The 16,865-nt window shown below is 43.2% G+C and overlaps 1 protein-coding gene across 1 annotated transcript in view; it reads left to right on the top strand.

Annotated features, from left to right (window-relative positions):
- Positions 1-16,865, top strand: part of si:ch211-243j20.2 (uridine-cytidine kinase-like 1) — a 45,747-nt gene that overhangs the window by 7,488 nt on the left and 21,394 nt on the right. The window contains exons 3-6 of the mRNA XM_056294546.1: positions 4,874-4,980; positions 7,499-7,669; positions 10,896-10,967; positions 16,573-16,762. Of these exons, the coding sequence (XP_056150521.1) occupies positions 4,874-4,980; positions 7,499-7,669; positions 10,896-10,967; positions 16,573-16,762 (540 nt within the window). The remainder of the gene's footprint in view (positions 1-4,873; positions 4,981-7,498; positions 7,670-10,895; positions 10,968-16,572; positions 16,763-16,865) is intronic.

Here is a 16,865-nt window from a genome sequence, read left to right as displayed (position 1 = left end):
ACCTTCTGTTCAATCCATATCTATTCTGAAATAAAAAAAACAGATAATTACAAACTTTTGTTTTCTTGTTTTCATTTTTTTCCAACGGTGGCTTAAAATACAAAATTGTATTGTCTCATGCAAAATTTTTGCATATGAATTTTCCATTTCCTTTCCTAACACTAAAATGGCAAATGGGAAGAATGAAAATTTAAAAATTGTCCATTTTTTTTAACTTGTCTCATCAAGACTGACTGTCAAAGGTCACCAGCAGGGGTGGGGAAAAAAAAAAACCGAATTCCAACAAGTAGGATGACTTCACTGCAAAAACAACATTCATGGTAGCTGGTACATACAAATGACGAATCCAAAAACAAAATGATAAAAAAAAGGAGCTATGAAAACAAAAGGTTACAGCAACTGCACACAAGAAGCAGAGCAACTTTAAATCATACATCGAAACAAAAGAAAAGGAAATTCACTGCAAAAACCCACACCAGAAATGTGGGGGGACCGCTCACTTGGCGACCCGCAGCTCATATTCTGACAATAATGCTGTGACAGAATAAGCTTCTTAAAGGTGCAGTCTGGAATGGTCTGAACCGCCAAGGCTACGTGGAGTAGTGCAACAACAGGAGCGTTTACTGACTGCAAGAAACATGACATATCTTGCCATCACATCTAAATTGTGTATTTGTTTCAGAAATGGAGATAACTGGAACCCTCAAAATTGGCCGGGTTTCTCATTTGTAAGTAATAAAGTGAACAGCATTTACGAAGTCTGACCAAAACAACATAAAACGTCAGAAGCCGTGTCCACCAGTTGTACCTTTAGTGAGTCTTTTGAACTGGAATTGATCTATGTAGATATAAAGCTAGCTAGTCTGACACTTATCTATAGCAGCTAGCAAGGCACCGCATATATTTGACCATTTATAAGTGTTGTTCTGTCACCATCATGCGCCCTTCATAAGCCAGCAGGCAGATAACTCCTCCTCCAATCACCACGTTGAAGACGACATTCAGTTAAACTTCGTTTAATGATGAAGTAGAGCAGTGGTTCCCAACCTTTTTTCCCTGGAACTCCCCCCACACACACACTTGTTTCTAAGAAAAGCTGACCCCCCCACCCCACCTCGGCCCACACACATACACCAAGAGAAAAGTGATTCATTCCAAATATTTATTTGCAAAAATTGTCAATTATAGTTTTTTCCACTTTTATCTTCAATAAATGTCTCGCTGCCATCCTCAGAACATCTGTGTTTAAATGTCTCGTCTTGTATAGGCGTAACATTTTTTTTCTCTTTAACAAGCCAATAGAGTAGGCCTGTTGACATCTGGCTCAGGCTCATTGAAACAACATCATATTAGTACTGTTGTAATCTGACATCCACATGCACATCATGTAAAGTTGTGAACACTGTTTTTTGACAGACAGTAGGCCTATGTGTTATTTTGGTTCTGACAGTTAACATTTTTACTGAGTCTGTATCATCCTGTTCATTCATAAACTAATAATACTGTTTGTTTGTTTTTTTGACAGGCAGTGTGTGTTATTTTGGCGCACACAATTACAATAACTTCTTCCTTACATTTTTTTACTGAGTCTGTGCCATCCTGTTCATTGAGAAACTAATGGCCACCTTGGGCTTGCATGCCTTTGACCAGGGATGGGGTGTCAGGTGCGATGCTTGTGATAGCCAGCCTAAAGTCCTGGTGTACATCGAGTCTGTTGTGGGCTTTTGTTTTTATTGTTACAAGGGCACTGGAGGCTGTCTCAGACATGTGTAGTGCTGAGTGGGAGAATAACCCTTGTAACTGCGTGTTTGGCCAGTCTGGGTGCAACAGCGTGTCCTTTGACTATCCAAAACTTTTTGTATCCATTGTCCTGGAAATATTTCTTTGACACCGAGTCGGCTTGGAGGTCAGCAAGCTCATCATAGCTGCAGCCCCACCCGTGCAGCATGCAGCAAGGTTCTCATAGGGCAGATTGTTGGATGAGAGATAGGAGTCCACAGCCATAAAAATCAGCGGATCTTCTTGATGACGCCGCCTGCTTTTTCCTCTCAAAAAAGTTCCCGACTTTCACCGATAGTCTCTTGATGTTTTGTCTCTTGGTGTCGTTTCATTTTGCTTGGCTTCATGCTGTCATGAGCTAGTTTCTCACCACACATGACACATTCTGGCCGAGACGTGTCCTGTCCTTCCATAAAACCAAAGTTAAGGTAGCTCTCGAAATAAAGCCTTACTTTCTTTCTTGACACTGAGTCATCCGCACTTTTACATTTCTCAGCCATGTTGTTTCATTCATAAAGTGCTGCTGCGTACTGCAGGAAAAGACGAAGATGAGCTAACATTCGCTGCTAGCTGAGTAGCTACCTGACAACACTGCCCACTCAGAGTTTGATAACGCAGATTGACAGGTCACAGAGGTGTGGTTACTAGGTGTAGCCCAACTACATTACAGAAGGGGGGGGGGCAAAAATGTATCTTCTGTTGTAATGTGTGGTGGAGGGCTAAGTTAACAGTATCCTCAACTGGTGGGTGCCCTGGTGGCTCACCTGGTAGAGCGTGTACCACATAAGGCTGAGTCCTTACTGTAGCGGCCTGGGTTCGAATCTGGCCCGAACCCTTTGCTGCATGTCATCCCCTCTCTCTCCTCTGCCTTTCCTGTCTCGACTATCGCGATCGAATAAAGGCGGAAAATGCAAAAAAACAAAAACCAAATAGTATCCTCAACAGACCTGTTGGCTTGGTAAGCCAACTGGTTAGTATCCATCAGAGGGGTGGTGTTGGATTCCAAATGTATGATGCACTCAAATGACTTCATGACCACAGATGTTAGGGCAATTAGTCTGAAGTCATTGAGGCAGGAGATCTTGTTTGATTTGATTTTGGCACAGGGATTATGGTTGAGTCCTTGAAGCACTGTAGTGCTGTACACGGGTGGAGGGAGGTGTTGAAAATGATAGTAAACATTCGAGCTAATTGAGCTGCACAGTGGTAGAGTACAGCTGGACTGATCCTGTTCGGGTCTGCTGCTTTCCTCTTGTTCGTTTTCCTGAACGGTGCTCTCACCTCCTCCTTCTGAATGTAGTAATAATAATAATTATAAATCAATCTTATATAGCGCTTTTCTAATACTCAAAGTCGCTTTACAATATGTATGAATGTAGAATGGGGGTTGGGTGGGAGGAGAGTAAGGTGGGACTTGAGACTGTTCAAACCTCCCGTTGAACTCATTGAGTTTGTCTGGGAGGTCAGTGTCAATGTCTGGTATGGGGGAGGGAATTTTTTGTAATTGGTCATCACCTTTAGTGTTTTCCAGATGGTTCTTCTGTCATTAGATGCAATTTCTTGTTTCAATTTTACAGCATAATTTGACTTGGCTTTCCTGATTGCAGACTTTAGCTCATGTGTATATAGATATAAATACATACGTGTGTGTGTGTATATATATATATATATCCTTCATACAGATTGTTTGCACATCATATGTTATTTGCACATTGTATATAGATATTTATTGGAGAATACCTTTATGTACTCTCGGGATTTTTTAAAACTTTTAAATATTATTACTATTTACATGTGTTCTTCTTTTGTTGCACACATTTCGGAGTTGCCAATAAGTATTTCACTGCCCGTACTTGTATGTGAAGTATGTAATAAATAAACCTTTGAATCTTGAATATGGATTTGATAGAAGAAAGACCAATTGCTAGTGAACGGAATCATCTGTAGCGATACAAGGATGCTCACTACTGGAATTGTAATGTAGAATGCATAGCATTGAAAGTGTAAAACAGGTATGGCCGTTGAATATGATGTAGGAGCCAAAACAGCCCAAGTTTATATTATAAAGAAGAACCTATGATTTGAATGACGTCCCCTAGTCATGAGTTTGATAGATTGATTGATTGGGGTGTGGTGCAAACCGATATGGGGACACACTCAGTTTGCTCAGAGACGATGGAGTGCTGGTGTCTTGATTACAGTTTTGGATCATCATTTCTTGAGCATAATTATTTGAGCATGCCTGCCGCCCAATGACTGCTGGGATAGGCTCCAGCATCCCTGTGACCCTGAGAGCAGGATAAGCGGTTTAGATAATAGATGAATGGATGGAATTATTTGAGCATATTTTTGACTGCTTTACACTTCTTTGATCATTCATTAGACCTTCTCATGATGGGTCCTTTTGTTTTCTTATTTGAGCTATAGAATATTATAATTTCAATTCCCATTCAACATTATCACAAACATACACCAAATTGTTTAGTAGACTGGCCTGCAACCCTTTTAGATAGGCTAGAGTTTTGAGTTCTGTATTTTTCTACAATGAACAATCAATCAGCGTGGTGTTGTGTGTGTGTGTGTGTGTGTGTGTGTGTGTGTGTGTGTGTGTGTGTGTGTGTGTGTGTGTGTGTGTTGCAAGACCTTTGGCAGTAAAATATCAGTTACACAAAAAATGGCACAGGTGTGTGTGGAAGCAGGGCTATGAAGTCATCAGCAGCATCTCTCCCTGTGAACACCCCTTTCTCCTGAAGGACACCTGAACCACACGCTGCTGTCTTTGTTACCCCCTAATCTTGCACACTTATCTGCAAGAAATATGGGAAATAACAATAACCAAATGTGCATTTTAGCATAACAAAATAACATTTGAAAATACCGACGAATAAATTGCCATTAAATTCAGTCAATAGAGTGAATTGTGGCGCGTCCCCTCTCAAAATAGGCCAGCAGTTTTGACATTTTGATGTTATAAAGTTAAACCTACAAAACCTTTTTTTTTTTTTAACCGTAAAGGGCTTTAGATAGTAAAGGTGTTATTGTCAGTTTGAGGAATGATCACATAGCTGTGTCTCTTCCTGTTTTCCTGCCACAGGTTTATGTGGAGGAAGTGCTTCTGGGAAAACAACGGTAGCCAATAAGATCATAGAAGCGCTGGATGTTCCCTGGGTGGTTCTGCTCTCCATGGATTCGTTCTACAAGGTACGATATTCACTAACAGTACTGGAAACCAAGTTAAAAAATGCATTATGGACAATTTGCTAGGTTTGTAAGAGGGACATGAGACATTCATGCTCGACAAACTTTATTATAATAATGAGACATATGTAGTTTAACTCATGTGATTGATTTCCTTCCTGTAAAAGGTATTGTTACAAAAGTCTGGTCCAAATGAAACAAAACTACAGTTAAGAGGTTACATCTGCTCAGCTGCAAAGCCATATAAAAATGACTCAAAGTTTGATTTCAATAAATCAAGGAAAACATGGTCCACTTCAAAAATAGTGCAACTAGGATGATTAATTAATAATTAGACTTATGCAGGAACAAACTGTATATCCACGCATAGTAACCTACAAGTTTTTTTGGCAGCATCAGACTCAAGACTAATGTATTTAATAACTATTTGTACAACAGCATCTAGAACAGTGTACAGAAACCTTGCAGTGCACATGTACGTGTGTGGAACAACTTTCTTATTTTACCCGTTAAAATTAATAGTGACAAAACTGGAGTGCATTGTGAATTATCATGCCCTCTCCCACTTCTCCCATTTTAACAGTTAATAAGACAGCATAGTCATGCAGGTAGCTTCTCTTGTGTGACAGAAAAAGTCTTGACTTTGCTATTTCAACAATGTTTGGCTTGTAAGAAATGGGGGCAATCCTTAGAAATCAGTGCAGCTTGTGACTGTTCACAATACAATGTCCATTCATCTTAATGGAATTCATCCGAACAAAGCCTGAATAACATGTTGAGCCAATCAGTGTGACCATTAGCAAGGCTAAATTCTACCTTTGCCCCGACCCCATGAGGTAGACCTAGTGCTATCCTTTTTTTTCCACTCCCAACTTTTACACTGTGTATAGAATTGTTGTGTTGTATATTGAACTGTTGTTAGCAGATAAACCAATCTTCTTTCCCTACTTTCTCAGTCCATAATGTAGACCTCAGTGTGGTTAGACTGAAACACAATGGCTGATGCCCATCTATGAAATGAACCACAGGATTGATGGATGTAATGTAGTACACAGCACTGACTGATTTTGTAGATGGCACTCTCAGTTTTAAGATAGCAGTACAAATTTGCTGTCAAGATTACAATACAAGTGTTTGAAAATCATCCTGGATTCAGAGATACCTAATGCAGTTAATTTTTAAGTCACTGTTTTCAAGCCGGTGGCGCAGTGGTTAACGCAGTCGCCCCACAGCAAGAAGGTCCTGGGTTTGAGCCCCGGGGTAGTCAAATCTTGGGGGTCGTCCTCTGTGTGGAGTTTGCATGTTCTCTATGTGTCTGGGTGGGTTCCCTCCGGGTGCCCCAGTTTTCTCCCACAGTCCAAAGACATGTAGTTCAGGTAACTCGGCCACACTAAATTGTCCCTAGGTGTGAATGTGTGTGTGTGGGGGTGTGGGTGTGTGGGTGTGTGTGGGCCCTGTGATGGACTGGCAGCCTGTCCCGGGTGTCTCCCTGCCTGCTGCCCAATGACTGCTGGGATAGGCTCCAGCAACCCTGAGAGCAGGATAAGCAGTTTGGATAATGGATGGATGGATGGATGGATGGATGGATGTTTTCAAGCCTGCAAAATCACATATGACCTCCCCAGCGAAGGCAGACATACAATACAGCCTCATAATGCTCTGTTGTCTACTTGAGACTTACGCATGGAACAAAACTGATAGTGTCAGCAATAACATTGGACTCGATACCTTGTGCGATAGTAGGCCAACAAAACTGTTAACAATTGTAGCGTCTGAGTGTGTCAGCAATTTGAATTTCGTGCAGACACTTTGGCAGGAAACTTAATCACAACTTCTGTTTGATGAAACTCTTAAAGCAATTGGGGGATCTTGGAATTCAACCAGGTCCTATCCTGGCTCTGATTCAAATGCAGTCTTAATAATTCGACCACATTTATACAGAAAACAAAACATGAAGCAAGGCATACTCTCCTACCTGTTGGCATTAATTTCTATTCTTCGTGCACGTTCACATGAAGGGGAGTGGAATCCTGACGGGGAGTGAACTTTCACCACAAAACTGGTGTATGTGTACCGGCTTACCAGTCATGTGCACCACTGCTTATAGGCCATGCATGTTTGCTGTAACACCAAGGTCAGTTGCCCAGTGTTATGAAGTATGTATTTTGTTCTCAGTGAGTGCAAGCAAAGCAAAGCAGCGTTCAAGATGTCAAACCAGCTTTGAACCACTGTCTTCCTGAGATGGCGCTTCAGCTCAGATGTAAATGATTCATGTAGCTTTCTATCGTAATTTTTCTGCAGACAGGAAAATTGGTGTGCATTGATCCGCGATCGATAGATACCAGTTCATTTTTCCTCAAGGAATGAAATTTATCTTTCCCCTCGAGAGCGGTGTCCGGCACAAAAGTGGCTCACAGCCCTTGTGGTTAAAATTTTTGTCTGGAGCCTTTTATAATTATTTTTTTCTCTGTGTTGTGTCCACGCATGCATATGCGTATCTGTCATTGTGTTTTTTTCGCAGGTGTTGAACAAAGACAAGCAGGAGCTCGCAGCCAAAAACGAATATAACTTTGATCATCCTGATGCCTTTGACTTTGAGCTGCTTGTCAACGTGCTGAGGAAGCTCAAGAAAGGAAAGAGTGTCAAAGTCCCCATCTATGACTTCACGTCACACTGCAGACGCAAGGAATGGGTAAGACCTAATGTCTGTCTGTCTGTATAACTGTCTGTCTTTGACTGAGTGAGACTGCAAATTGAGTTAGTCTGACCCGCTATCAGCCTTGTCTGTCTGACAGATTGATTGAAGGTCGAATTTGTGTTGTAGGCCTGCTCATCTGCAAATAATTGAGGATTTGGGGTAGGGAACATAAGATGGTCCTTAGCTTTAACACCAATCATAAGTTTTCATTAACAACCACTGTGACCAATCTCAAATATCTCTGTACTAGTAGCACAGCTATGAGGGCTGCTCTCACACCCTTATTGCTCTCTCACTCTTCCTGTGCGATGTAATATCATGGCTGGAAGGCGCCGTGCCACCCAGGGAAACTGTCTAATGTATAACTTGAAAATCATTTGATGGCCCCTTTTGTATGGTTGTTAATGTTAATTATGTTTCAGGGCTCAAGAGATGGATCCAGCTATAATGTAGTGCGTTGGATGTTTTACAATATGAGTACTTTGCTGTGTGTGTGTGTGTGTGTGTGTGTGTGTGAGTGTGTATGTGTGTGTGTGTGGTGTGAGGGTTCATGTGCAGCTTGAGTGTTTTCCTCAGAGTCATCCTGTGAATGGAATATCAGACCCTGTTTTAGAGCCTGGCGGTCGCCTTCTCTCTGCCTGCTCGCTGTTTGAAACAGGCCACTAATTCCCATCCATCTATTTATTTATCTCCCAATCTCTCTCTCTCCTCTTTCTTCCCCCTTAGTTTTCTGTCTCTCTTGCACGCATGCATACACACACACACATGCACGCACGCACGCAAACACAACAATCACACACACTAAATCATCCCCTCAGAAGGATCTAATGTAAATGAAATAGATAAACAGGAATTTTTAAACTATGTCTTCTCCATTTGACAATTCAACATTTCTCTCCAGGTCTCTCTCTCTCTGTCTGTCTCCATCTCTCTTTGTGTGTGTGTGTGTGTGTGTGTGTGTGTGTGTGTGTGTGTGTGTGTGTGTGTGTGTGTGTGTGTGTGTGTGTGTGTGTGTGTGTGTGTGTGTGTGTGTGTGTGTGTGTGTGTGTGTGTGTGTGTGTGTGTGTGTGTGTCTCTCTCTCTTTTTCTTTCTCTGAATCAATATGAAGGTGTCCAGTGCATTGACTTTAATAGGGAGCTGGTCAGTGGAAGGTAATGAGATTTTAACCTACTCAGTACTATTTTGTCTGAGAGCAAGATAGTAATTACCCAAACATTCAAGTGCGCGCACACACACACACACACACACACACACACACACACACACACACACACACACACACATAAAATCACCTTTTGGCACTTGGTGTAACAAAGCAATTTTTTTTGCCTTCAAAACATTTACTTTCCTCTATTTTAATTCCATGATATAGATTTTTTATGTTACACACACACACACACGCGCACGCACGCACGCACGCACGCACGCACGCACGCACGCACACACACACACACACACACACACACACACACACACACACACACACACACAAACGTACACACTCATCATGCACTTCCATGGACACAAAGAAACACAAAACTATAAAATGCAGAGCTGTAAAGGAAAGACTAATTCTAGACAACAAATGTTGTACATTAGCTGGGATTTAGGGTTGGAAGACAGCAGAGTAGGTGTGTGTGTGTGTTTGTGTGTGTGTGTGTGTGTGTGTGTGTGTGTGTGTGTGTGTGTACACTTTTGTGGGGTTTTATGTGTCTGGTGGAGGCCCATGTATTGGATGCCTATGTATATGTCAGCTGGTAGTAACTGGCCTTTGGCATTTGAAAATAACCGGAAACTGGTAAATATAATTTGATTGTATTTGGGGACATTGTCTTGGAAAACATTCAATTCCCCTTTCTGAAGTTTTTTATTTATGTATTTTTTTTACTAATACCAGTTGATGTACTTCAACGTCAGAATTTGCTCACTGGGAAACATCCTAAAATGGTTACTTGATTTTATATTTTGTATGTTTTAGATTTCATATTTTAAATTGGAGCTCTCACAATTGAGTTTCCCCTGTACTTTTGTTTTTGAATCAACTTGTGCATTTGTTGAATAGCTGTAGTAACATAAGCAAAACCTTGGCAGCTCTGAGCAGTAATGTCTAGATGTTAATTGCCAACTATTTTAAACAACAGCTCAATACAAGAAGACCAAGATTTGACACAAAAGTCATTACAGTGTTTTCCCATAAACAGCTCTGACTTTATTTTGCTACAAAATTAAAAGGGTTCTCTCTACTACTGCTATCGCTTTTGGCTGCTCCCGTTAGGGGTCGCCACAGCAGATCATCAGTTTCCATCTCTTTCTGTCCTCTGCATCTTCCTCTGTCACACCAGCCATCTGCATGTCCTCTCTCACCACATCCATAAACCTCTTCTTTGGCCTTATTCTTTTCCTCTCCCCTGGCAGCTCCATATTCAGCATCCCTCTCCCAATATATCCAGCATCTCTCCTCCACACATGTCCAAGCCATCTCAATCTCACCTCTCTTGCTTTATCTCCAAACCGTCCAACCTGAGCTGTCCCTCTAATATACTCATTCCTAATCCTGTCCTTCTTCATCACTCCTAATGAAAATCTAAGCATCTTCAACTCTGACACCTCCAGCTCTGCCTCCTGTCTTTTCATCAGTGCCACTGTCTCCAAACCATATAACATAGCTGGTCTCACAACCATCTTGTAAACCTTCCCTTTAACTCTTGCTGGTACTCCTCTGTCGCAAATCACTTCTGACACTTCTCCACCCACTCCACCCTGCCTAATTTCTCTAATTCTATTCTAATTCTCTCTAAACTTTTAAAACACATAAATCTAGATAACAATTTTAGGTCCTGGCTGTCTGGTGAATTTTTCAAGCTATTTTTCAATTGCATGGTAAATAAAACTTATTCCTGACAGGGGGCTTGGTGGCATAAAATTTACCCTGCTAGGTGCTGAATTTCCATCTGCATTTTATAAACATTACATTTTTATAATAAGCCTGGATGATAAACATAACAGCAAGAGTTCAAAAAAGATCAGTGAATAAATACAGAGTAATGGGTCATAGTTCTCATTTGTTGTTGTCTCTTGAGGTCTTTGCATGTCTTGTCATTTTGCCTCTTTCATAGGTCAGACTTTCATCTGTCTTATGTTTTATGTGCTAACTTCTTTGTGACACTGAAATTCCTCCTCAGATCAGTAAAGTATCTACTCGTCTTCTTCTCTTGACAGAAAACAGTGTATGGAGCTAATGTTGTCATCTTCGAGGGCATCCTGGCCTTTGCCAACAAGGAGCTACTAAAAGTAAGGCTGTTATAACTATACAAAGACACTCTTCTCTCCAAATCAGAAAATGAAAATCTTGAAATTTTTCTGTTCGTAGTTGAAGTTGCCCACTTGTCTTGTTTATGAATCGAACACATTTCATTCATTCATACATTCATTCAATCATCTTCAGCCGCTTCTCCAGGGTCGGGTCACGGTGTCAGCAAGCTAAGTAGGGCACTCCAGATGCCCCTCTCCTCAGCAACGCCCTCCAGCTCCTCCTAGGGGATCGCAAGGCATTCCCAGGACTGATTGGACATGTATTCCCTCCAGTGAGTTCTGGGTCTACCCTGGGGTCTCCCCCCCAGTTAACCATGCCCAGTAAACTTCCAAGGAAAGGCACCTAGGAGACATCCTAATCAGATGCCCGAACCACCTCAACTGGCTCCTTTCAATGCGAAGGAGCAGTGGCTCTACTCCGAGCTCCCTCCGGATGTCCGGGTTCCTCACCCCTATCTCTAAGGCTGAGCCCAGACACCCTATGGAGGAAACTCATTTCAGCCGCTTGTATTCGCGATCTGACCCTTTCGGTCACTACCCAAAGCTCATGACCATAGGTGGGGGTGGGAACGAAGATTGACTGATAAATTGAGAGCTTTGCCTTCCAGCTCAGCCCCCTCTTCACCACAACGGTCCAGTACAACATCCGCATTACTGCTGATGCTGCACCAATCCGCCTGTCAATCTCCCGCGCCATCCTACCCTCACTCGTGAACAAGACCCCGAGATACTTGAACTCCTTCACTTGAGGCAACAACTCATCCCAAGCCCGGAGGGAGCAGTCCACTATTTTCCGGTAGAGAACCATGGTCTCAGACTTGGAGGTGCTGACTCTCGTCCCAGCCATTTCACACTCAGCTGCAAACCACCCAGTGCGCACTGGAGGTCGCGTTCTGATGAAGCCAACAAAATCACATCATCTGTAAAGAGCAGACATGCAATTCTGAGGTTCCCAAAACGGACACCCTCCTGACCTTGAATGCGCCTTGAGATCCTGTCCATGAATATCACAAACAGAATCCGAGACAAGGGACAACCTTGGCGGAGTCCCGACACCCACCGAAAACGTGTTTGACTTTGTGCCGAGAATGCGGACACAGCTCTCACTTTGGTTATACAAGGACCGGATGGCTTGTAGCAAATGCCCTGCCCCGGTACCCCATACTCCTGCAGTACCCCCCACAGTGCTCCAGGGTACACAGTCGTAAGCCTTCTCCAAGTCCACAAAACACATGTAGACTGGCTGGTCAAACTCCCATGCCCCCCTCATACTTCCACAAGGGTAAAGAGTTGGTCTGTTGTTCCACGGCCAGGACGGAATCCGCATTGTTCCTCCTGGATCCGAGGTTTGACATTCAGTTTGAGCCTCCTTTCCAGCACCCTAGAGTAAACTTTGCCAGGGAGGCTGAGCAGTGTGATGCCTCGATAATTGGAGCACACCCTTTGGTCCCTCTTTTTAAATACGGGAACCACCACCCCAGTCTGCCACTCCATAGGTACTGTTCCCGACCTCCACGCGATACTGAAGAGGCATGTGAGCCAAGACAGCCCAACAATGTCCAGAGCCTTCAGCATCTCAGGGCGACTCTCATCCACACCCAGCGCCTTGCCACCGAGGAGCTTCTTAACTACCTCAGAGACCTCTGCCAGGGATATGGGTGGGGCTTCCCCTGAGTCCTCAGACTCTACCTCCTCCACTGAGAACGTGTTAGCCGGGTTCATGTTCATGTTCTTTCCACCGATTGACAACATCCCCAGTCCAGGTCAACAGTTCTCCCCCCCTGCTAAACACAGCCTGAGTCAAGCCCTGCTTCACTTTCCTGAGTTGCCGGATGGTTTGCCAGAACTTCCTTGAGGCCAACCGAAAGTCCTCCTCCATAACCTCGCCGAACTCCTCCCACACCCGAGTTTTTGCTTCCGTGACCGCCGAAGCCGCAGCCCTTCTGGCCTCCCTGTACTTGTCTGCTGCTTCAGGAGACTCCTGGGCCAACCAAGCTCGAAAGGCCTCCTTCTTCAGCCTGACGGCTTCTCGACAGGCACCAATGACCTTATGACCACAACCCCTGCCTGCCACATCTGCAATAGAGGCTTTGAACATGGCCCACTCAGACTGCATGTTCCCAGTGTCCCTCGGGATACATGAGAACTTCTTCTGGAGGTGGGAGTTGGAAGACCTCACGGACAGGGGCCTCAGCCAGACGTCCCAGTTCACCCCCACTACATGTTTGGGTTTGCCAGGTCTGTCCAGCAGCCTTCCCTGCCATCTGATCCAACTCACCACCAGGTGGTGATCAGTTGACAGCTCTGCTCCTCTCTTCACCTGAGTGTCCAAAACATATGTCCGCAGATCTGATGATACAACCACAAAGTCTGTCATCAATCTTTGGCCTAAGATGTTTTGGCACCAAGCACACTTATGTTCGAACATGGTGTTATGTTCGAACGTAAGGTTCGAACATGGTGTTTGTTATGGCCAATCCATGACTCGCACAGAAGTCCAATAACAAGGTACCGTTCGGGTTCAGATCGGGGAGGCCATTCCTCCCAATCACGCCCCTCCAGGTTTTCTCATCGTTGCCCACGTGAGCGTTGAAGTCCCCTAGCAGAACTACAGAGTCCCGAGGCAGAGCCCTATCCAGGACACCACCGTGAGACTCCAAGAAGGCCGGATACTCCAAACTGCTATTCAGTGCATAAGCACACATTTCAACCATCTAAAAACATTTTCAGATATTGTTTTTGTAAGGTTTGCCCCAGCATCTTGTCTGCTCTCTTTCCCTATGCCAGGTGTGATTAATCACTTTGCCCCCTCACAGAGAAGGGAAGCAGGCTGATTAATGGAGCACTGATGCTCTGACTCTGAGTGGGAAAATTAGTTCAGCTAGCTAGCTGCCTCCTTCACTAGCGGGTATATGCTTGTGTGTGTGTGTACCTGTAGGTGGGTGTATCTTGTGGGTGTGACTGCATGTCTAAAAGACAGGATGGCGTTTGTGTGGTGGACTTGAATAGAGTTTATTAATCATGTGGTTCAATGGTGCTATTCTACCCATCAATCTACTAAGAGTTATGATTGCACGCGAATATGCACCCCATGCATGCATGTCTTCATCTGCAGTGCACTGTATTGGTCCCGTTTGTGCGTGTGTGCAATCTCCCTTTCATTTGCAGCAGTTAGAGGAAATCCATACAAATTAAAAGGGGAGAATATGTGTGTCCGTAGCAAAGCTGTTTTGTTGTTCCTGATTTATCCCCTCGGCCTATTGTAATGGTTCCACCCGACTTAAGCTGGGCTGCTACGATAAGGTATTCCGTGTCCCCAGAGACCAGACTCGAGAGTTGATTATTCTCTGATGCTATTGAGAACATCCAGTGTCCCCGGTGATTAATTGTTTGTATGATTTGTACAACCATGTAATTAAAGCCTTTTATAGCTATGTATTGGAGCGGGAAGTGCTTTTTGAGATGATTGTTTTAGTGAAGTGTCAAACTGCTCATATAGATTTGCTAGGTCTTATTTTTCCACTGGGTGTTTGGTGATGTATTATATTAAAATGTCTGTCTTGGTGAGTGAGCATTGATGACCGAATGCAAGATGTACACACACATAAAACCCCCCCAAGCAAACAATAGCAAGTACTCCGTCATGTGTTGCAGTCACACATGCACAAGCACAAATGTGCACACCTTGCTCTCACTTTACATTTGACTGCAATACCATTCAAGGCTAGGTGTGCTCGGTAACATCGGTAATTGTGCTCAATGAAAGATGGTATTTATAGAAAATCTGACACACATCACACCATGAATATCTTTAGTCTTGCCTTGAGAGAAGTAATTGTTCTCTCCCTATCGTAACCTAGTCTCTTCTTTCTGTGGTGTAAACCTTGGCATGTGGTGGAGATGAACAGAAAAGTTATAATTTTTGGTGCTCATGTAAAATAAATGAAGGCTACCCAGGAACTCTGAAAGTTAGTACCTATGCAAATTCAAAGTAGGGGGGAGCTTCTGTGATTATTTTTTACATGTAATGTCTCTAAATTTCTTTTATATGCTACAAAATCTTTCAGTTCTGATTTGGATGTCCCCCATAGTTAAAAAAAAAGTCAAAGAAGAGCACTCTACAGGCAGGTTAGAGTATGATCTACAGCGTAGGCCTTGCTCCCTGATCTATAGGAGCAGGCCACTCCTCGTCCACCTCCTTCTATTGGGTGACTGCTCCGCTGACCTGGCAAAATGGCTTCCTCTTGGTTGGTAAGCTTGGCAGATTTACAGCATAGGGACACCACTGGCTTGTTGGGTAACTGAGTTATACCTGTGCTGTGTCTCTCTTTCTTTAGTCCGGTTTCCATCATTCTCACCTTGATCACCAACAAAACCCCTTCCATTTAAAAGTCCTCGATAGTTCTTATTGTAAACAAGGCTGTCACCCATTTGTTGCACTGGCAGTGTAGTGGAGCTGGATTATTGATTATCATTGGTTTTGCATGATAGCACTTGAGTTTATTGGGACTTGGATGGACAGATGACTTGTCTTAAAGCCCAGGGAATACTTTTCATCAGGGTTGTCAAGGTAATTTAATTGTGTTTGCTATCAATTCTAATTTGGTCCAGAGTGACAATGCTAGGCAGACTGAGCCAACAGTGAACACAAGGTTTGATGGGGGGAGGGGTCCTTATGTTTTTTCATCAGCTGGAGCGATGCCTCCCAGCAGGGTAGAAAATATTTTTGTTTTTGTGGACAATGGTTAATGGCATTGTTGTGAAGATCCACAGATTTGGACCTTGGCCAATTGTTAATTATTTTTACTGTGATGACCTGTTTTAAAATATCATTTGATCCCGTCATAGCGCCATGGTGCTTTTTCTGTAAAGGCTCCATATTTCATTTTGGCCACAAACGATTTAGGTGCGAGTCATGCTACTTCTTGTTTGCCATAGAGCGTGAAATTTAATTTTGCTCTGAGGGTGAACATGGATCAGCATGGACACAGTATCCGTGGCAACTCGCCATGGTTGAGGATCTTTTTGTGGGAGTGACTTTCACACCAGACCTTTTTAGTCAAGAATCACATGCATAGGGGCCTAGCCTAGTGGTTTTCAAACTGGTCCTAATCAGGTTTTTTATTTTGACCTGTCCAAACAGCTGAATGTTATTAGCTATCTAGCAGAAGAGAAAACCAGTACTGTTGGTCCCCACGGGCTAGTTTGAAAACCAAAGGATTAGACTATCCTTGAACAATTCATCTTGATGAACAAACAATTTTGACCTCAGTGTAGATCAACACACCTGCCATTTCGGGATGGGTCCATGATTTTCCACGCTCAGTGTTATGTGGTTGTAAATCTTCACTTTCTATATCCGAACATGTAATACTCACCTCGGTCTGTAATGTAGATTGACCAAATGCCATACAAAGTGACAAGTAAATGACCAAAATTCAATACTAATATTTTGCAAGATTCCTTATGCCGCAATGGTGGTTAGATACGCGACGAAACGCTGCATTGAGGGCTGTTAACACTTTTTCCATAATATTAGATGATACATCCATCTCTTTTGTTGCTTTTGCTTGCCCCCCTACAGTTATTGGACATGAAAGTGTTTGTGGACACAGATTCAGATATCCGGCTGGTACGGAGGCTGAAGAGGGACATTACAGAACGTGGACGGGACATCAGCGGCGTCATCAAGCAGTACAATAAGTTTGTCAAGCCTGCGTTTGAGCAGTACATTGAGCCCACGGTTCAGGTGGCTGACATTGTGGTGCCTAGAGGTCAGTGAAATTTGGTTGAAAGGGTTGGAATAAGCCAACATTTCTAACTCTTTAACTTAAGAGTGTATTAATGTTATTTTGTTGCCCTCCCCCCAAATTGACA

Source organism: Lampris incognitus, chromosome 15 (assembly GCF_029633865.1).
Source record: "Lampris incognitus isolate fLamInc1 chromosome 15, fLamInc1.hap2, whole genome shotgun sequence".
In the NCBI taxonomy this organism is placed as follows: Eukaryota; Metazoa; Chordata; class Actinopteri; order Lampriformes; family Lampridae; genus Lampris; species Lampris incognitus.
This window is presented reverse-complemented; position numbering and strand designations above follow the sequence as displayed.